The sequence below is a fragment of the Alligator sinensis genome, unplaced genomic scaffold (genome assembly GCF_000455745.1).
Source record: "Alligator sinensis unplaced genomic scaffold, ASM45574v1 scaffold66_2, whole genome shotgun sequence".
In the NCBI taxonomy this organism is placed as follows: Eukaryota; Metazoa; Chordata; order Crocodylia; family Alligatoridae; genus Alligator; species Alligator sinensis.
In genome coordinates, this window is record NW_005842489.1 from 202820 (window position 1) to 209026 (window position 6207).

Genomic DNA, 6207 nt, shown 5'->3' on the forward strand with positions numbered 1-6207 from the left:
CTTAGTCCCCCTCCCCCCCCGAACTCTCCCATAGTTAGAAGCTACCTTCCTTATTCCTCAGAGCACCTTACGCATCTAACAGCAACCTTGAAATGAGGACCAAGTCAGTTCATGACTGCTTTAGAAACTTTGAGACTAGTGGATTTCACCAATTATACAATATAATTGCCAGTAAGACCAAAGAGTTTCTATCCACTTAAGCATTTTCTGTTCTCAGTGGATAAACAAATAACCAGTGTTTGTTTATTATGTATCCAGCAGGCAAAAAAAATGGGACTGCTGTCCTGTTATGCAGTTAGCTGAATTATGTGCTTATCTGAGATGTATATAGTGGAGTATGCTATATAGTATGCTGCATGTATATGTACACAAGTAAATTTTAAATTTCCCTCTTCTCAGTGCTAAAGCAAAAATGAGATTTCTGTTTAATAGTCATTCATTGGGACCTAAGGATGTACTTTAATGAAGTGATCATGTTGATTTGAAAATAGCTACTTAATAGCTTTCATTTTATTTTTAAATAAATCTAAATTTAAAATTATGTTTGTATTGAATTGTTTAGGCTGGTGATGGAAAGAAACCCTTCTGAACATTAGGAATAGCCTGTGCTTGCTAACTTGCTCTACAATTCAAAACTAGCATGCAACATTGTTTTTCTTTATAGGAATAATCTACGATGTAATTGTAGAACCTCCGAGTGTTGGATCTATGACAGATGAACATGGGCATCAGAGACCAGTGGCCTTCTTGGCATATAGGTACAAATTATTCTTTGCCTTAGAAGATATTTTTATTTTTCTGCCCCTGCACATACAAGTGAAACCTAGCACTCTTATGATGCTATCTAACTTTTAAGCTCTGTGTGGACCAAGGACCGATCTGTGCATCTGACTATAAGAGTGGTGTCTTGATTTCCAAGTGACCTGTTTAACTATGCTGTGAACATTTAGTCTTGGCAGAATTCAATCTTATTTTTGTTTCTCTTAATAAATAATATTTCCAGATATTTTTGTTAACATTCATTCTTTGCAATATAAGAGGGAAGGTTTGCTATTAGTTTTAATTTTTTCCCCCATATCCTTATGATTTGACATCAAGATTGACGATAGGATGGATGGGTGTATGTGTATGTATATAGAACCACTATTTCATAGCTATATTGCCTTTAAGTGTTTGTCAGGTAAGTGAATAGAAGTGAATTGTAGGACATTGGTTATCTGCATTGTTTCATTATTATATTTGTATTAATTATGCTCTATTAAGTTTAGTTACCTCAGAAAATGTCCTTTAGCACGATTAGCCAGTAATGAGTCCATAAAGATTAAGTTCATAGAATAATCTTGGAATGTTTTAATGATTTGAAGACAGTGGTGCCCAACCTTTCTGCCCTGCAGGCCAGATGGGCAGTGCCAAGTCTGGCTGCAAGCCAGATCTGGCCAGTAGGCATGATCTAGCCAGCAGAGGGGCCCCGTCCTGCTAGAGGGCGGTGTGGCCTGACTCTAATTAATTCAGGGAGGCAAAGGCAACCACAATCCTGACAGGGAAGGGAGAGCATCCCAGCCCTGGTCTGGATGCCAGGTGGGGTGATGAAGCGGCCTCTATCTGCATGCGTGAAGGGGGCAGGGATAGGCCTGGCCCTGATTCCACTGTACCGCAGTGGCTTAGGCAGGGCTGGACCTAGCTGCACAGAGCTTCCCCTGCTTCCCACTTGCCAATTTTTTCAACCTGTGGGGATCCCTGCAGCCCTGAGGTCGTGGTTTCACAGGCTTGAGGTCGAGCACCCCTGTTCTAGGAAATTGTGTATGAGACGGTATCAGAGTCAAAAAAGTAGAATCCAATTTAACCATAAGGCAAGACTTGCATGCAGTACTTGTGAACTCAAGGTATTGTGATATGTTTTGAGAAATAAGTCCTTCCTTATCTTACAAGCTACTTTTTGCATGAGTGCAAGAGGCCACTTGTAGCTACAGGACTGAAGCTAAGTTTTTTGGGTTTGTTTTTTTTTTATTCAGCATAAAACTGTCTGCTCTTCAAAATGAGTTCACATATCTCCTTGCTTAAAATCTAAATTTCTAATATTGATTCAGCTAATTTAATTATAGTTTCATAGTTTTAGGGTCGGAAGGGACCTAATAGATCTTCTAGCCCGACCCCCCGCCAGGGCGGGAGAACAACAACAACAAAAAAACCTTAAAAACAAAAACAGGACTCAAATGAGTCCAGCCTGGTAGGTATCCAGCCTCTTCTTAAAGATCCCCAGGGTAGGGGCCAGCACCACCTCCCTTGGAAGTTGGTTCCAGCTCCTAGCCGCCCTAACTGTGAAGTAGTTTTTTCGGATGTCCAATCTGTACCTCCTCTCCATCAACTTGTGCCCATTACTCCTTGTTATGCCAGCGGGGGCTAGGGGAAACAGCGTCTCCCCCAAACCCTTCTGGTTCCCCCTAGTGAGTTTATAGACGGTCGCCAGGTCCCCCCTCAGCCTTCTCTTGTGGAGGCTGAATAGGTTCAAGTCCCGCAGTCTCTCACTGGAGGGTCTGCCCTGTTGTCCCCGGATCATGCGGGTGGCCCTCCTCTGGACCCTCTCCATGTTGTCCACATCCCTCCTGAAATGGGGCGCACAGAACTGGACACAATACTCCAGCTGCGGCCTGACCAGCGTCGCATAGAGGGGGAGGATCACCTCCCTGGCTCTACTCGAGATGCACCTGTGGATGCACGACAAGGTCCGGTTAGCCCTGCCAACCATGACCTCGCATTGTCGGCCCATGTTCATCTTGGAGTCAATAATGACACCAAGATCCCTTTCCGCCTCCGTGCTCTCAAGTAGGGAGTTCCCCATCGTATAAGTGTGCTGCTGGTTCCTACTACCCAAGTGCAGCACCCTGCACTTGTCCGTATTGAAACACATCCTGTTCCTGTTTGCCCACCCCTGTAACCTATCCAGATCCTTCTGCAATCTCTCTCTCCCTGCTAGCGTGCTCACCTCCCCCCAAATTTTGGTGTCATCAGCGAATTTAAACAGGTTGCTTTCCACCCCAACATCAAGATCGCTGATGAAGAAATTGAACAGCGCAGGCCCCAGGACCGAGCCCTGGGGGACTCCACTACCCACCTCCCCCCAAGTCGAGTATGATCCATCCACCACCACCCTCTGAGTGCGACCCTTCAGCCAATCTGCAATCCATCTGACTGTGTAGGCATCTATGCCACAGTCGCCTAGTTTATTAATTAGGATGGGGTGAGAGACGGTGTCAAAGGCCTTGCTGAAGTCCAGAAAGACTACATCCACCGCGACACCTGCGTCCATGGCCTTTGTGACCTGATCATAAAAGGCAATCAGGTTGGTCTGACATGATCTCCCCCTAATAAATCCATGCTGATTGCCCCTGAGCATCATTTCTGATGCCGGCCCATCACAAATGTGCTCCTTGATGATCTTCTCAAAGAGTTTCCCCAGGATTGAGGTAAGACTGACGGGCCTATAATTGCCCGGGTCCTCCCTTTTCCCTTTTTTGAAGATGGGGACCACATTAGCTACCTTCCAATCGTCTGGCACCTGGCCCAAGCACCACGATCGCTCGTAGAGCCGTGCCAGGGGCCCTGCAATAACCCCAGCCAGCTCCCTCAGCACCCTGGGGTGGAGAGCATCCGGACCCGTTGACTTGAACGCGTCCAGCCCCTCCAGAAGCTCTCTAACCCGGTCCTCCCCAACCTGAGGTCTGAAGGCAATCCCCTCGCGTCCGGCTTCTATTAACGCAGGGAAGTCCCGGTCCCTGCACAAGAAAACGGAGGTGAAGAATTGGTTAAAGAGGTCCGCTTTATCCTCTGACGCAACCACCAGATTGCCCCGCATATCCTGCAGGGGCCCCACATTACCCGGCGCCTTCTTCATCCTCCCAATATATTTGAAAAAGGACTTTTTGTTATCCTTAATCCTGGACGCTAAACCGAGCTCTATATCCGCCTTGGCCTTCCTAACAGCCCGCCTGCAGGCCCGAGCAGAGGAGGTATACTCCTCTTTGGAGATTACACCCCCCTTCCACCAGGCGTACGCCTCCTTTTTGGCAAGCAGGCATTCCCGGACACCCTTGGTGAGCCAGGGGGGCTTTCGGACACTCCTGCCCCCCTTGCTTCTTGTCGGGATGGACACCCCTTGGGCCCCGAGTATTGTTTCCTTAAGGAACGACCACTCCTCTTGGACGCTGAGTTCCTCTGCCCTCAAGGACCCCAGTTCCTCTCCCACTAATCTCCTCATCTCACTGAAGTTGGCCCTCCTGAAGTCAAGGGCTACCACCTTGCTGCGGGCCCTTGACACTCTACGCTGGATGGTGAATTAGAAGTTACTTGAGAATATTAAGGAGTAAGCCTATGGAATTTTGGATAGTGACTGCTGTTCTTAAATGCTGTAGTAGATGATTACTGTATTTTGATTAGAATTATTCTGCTATTAATTAAAAAAAAAACAAAAAAAAAAACTAAACATTTTAAAGAAATTGACTTAAAAATACTTTCTATATCTTGGTTCTTGTTCAGGCTTGGCATAGTTCCAGTATACTGACATAGTTTAAACAAAGCCATGTACTATTTCCCCTTTGCGTTTGTTGGGACCATTGCAATAGAAGTGAGTTGAGGCACTCCAAAAGCAAGAATACTTCAGTAAAAATTTATTGGGGGCAATGGATAAAATCATAGACCACTTCCTTTTAGGATAGTAAATGCTAACATGTAGAATATTTTGCTTCTGTTGTAATACTAAAATATTCTTTGTAATGTACAGGTGGGAGCACAGGGGCAAAGAAGGGTTAAGGAGCTTATTCAAAACCATGACCTTATCAGGAGCAGAGCTGAGAATGTAGTCAAGAATACTTGACTCCTAGTCCTGTGCTAAACCTACCTGGTAGAGCTTTAAGTAGTGTTTTTTTAATTCTGTCATTTGCATTTCAGTATCTCTTCTAAACATCTGAATGGGAAACAAATTTGAAAGCTCAACAACCTAGCAGTTTCGGCTCCCTATTTATACTTTTGTTTACTTAAAACCTTGGTATCTTTATTCTTAAATTAACTTTAACTTTAAAATTCTCATGTGTTAAGTATTATTTTATTTAGAGCTCACTTTTGTACATCACCATCTATTATGCATGCTCCTTGCCAGAATTAAACTTTTGATCTTCCACCTCCTAGACAGTTTGTCTGTGAGCAAAATTACATTTTAATCCATTGCTACAATTGACTTTGTCAAGGAGCAGAAGACAATTCATGCTGAAGCTACTAGTATGCAGGCATGAACTGCCTTGAACTTTCTGTAAATTGAAGTACAGTATATAAGTTTTGAAATTGAAGTGGTATCTTTGGTTTTGGTGTCCTAATGAAACCCCTCTTGCTCTTTTTTTGTAGAGTAAATGGACAGTACATTATGGAAGGGCTTGCATCCAGCTTTCTCTTCACAATGGGTGGTTTAGGATTCATAATTCTGGACCGATCCAATGCACCAAATATCCCCAAACTCAATAGATTTCTGTTGCTTTTTATTGGATTTGTCAGTGTGCTACTGAGCTTCTTCATGGCCAGAGTATTCATGCGGATGAAACTGCCGTAAGTTTAGAGCACTTCATTTTTTCCCCTCCCTTTCTTCTTTGTTACTGTTAATTCGCATGCAGTTTTGTAAACTTCAACTGATGTAGGCTACACTTTGAAGCCAAATTGTGAAAGTGTTTTAATTAAAAATGAATGTGAACAGTCCCCCTTCAGTAAGGTGGGATGCAACATGATTCTAAAATGTTGCAGTGAAGAGAGAAGATTGACGGACTCAATTATTTTAATTGTAAGCTTTGACATACTCTGGATAGATTGGATTCTGAGGGAAGATCGTACAGTTTAGGAATGTAGGCTTGGAAGGGGTCGTCTTCTGGGCCGTGAATTCTGGTTTCTTGCAGAAGATTAGGAAAAGTACCATGCCCCCATCCTTCGGAGGAAGGCAGAAATCTCTACAGACTGTATTTTGGTTTAGAGAGGAAATTCTTCTCTGACGCATCAATCTCTATGTCCTTAGTAGAAGAGTAAGACACTGTAACTAGGAGTCTCTGGGTTTCCCAAATGGTGTCAGGAATATTAATGCAAAAAACCTCAACAAAATAACGCCCCTCCTCTTTTTTCCCCCCCCCCCCCTCCCCCAGCCACACAAAAACAAAAAACAAAAACAAAACACAG

General features: G+C 44.1%; 1 protein-coding gene across 1 annotated transcript in view; it reads left to right on the forward strand.

The window, feature by feature from the left end:
* OSTC (oligosaccharyltransferase complex non-catalytic subunit) overlaps nucleotides 1–6207 on the forward strand; it is a 24802-nt gene that overhangs the window by 9167 nt on the left and 9428 nt on the right. The window contains exons 2-3 of the mRNA XM_006031252.2: nucleotides 665–758; nucleotides 5395–5592. Of these exons, the coding sequence (XP_006031314.1) occupies nucleotides 665–758; nucleotides 5395–5592 (292 nt within the window). The remainder of the gene's footprint in view (nucleotides 1–664; nucleotides 759–5394; nucleotides 5593–6207) is intronic.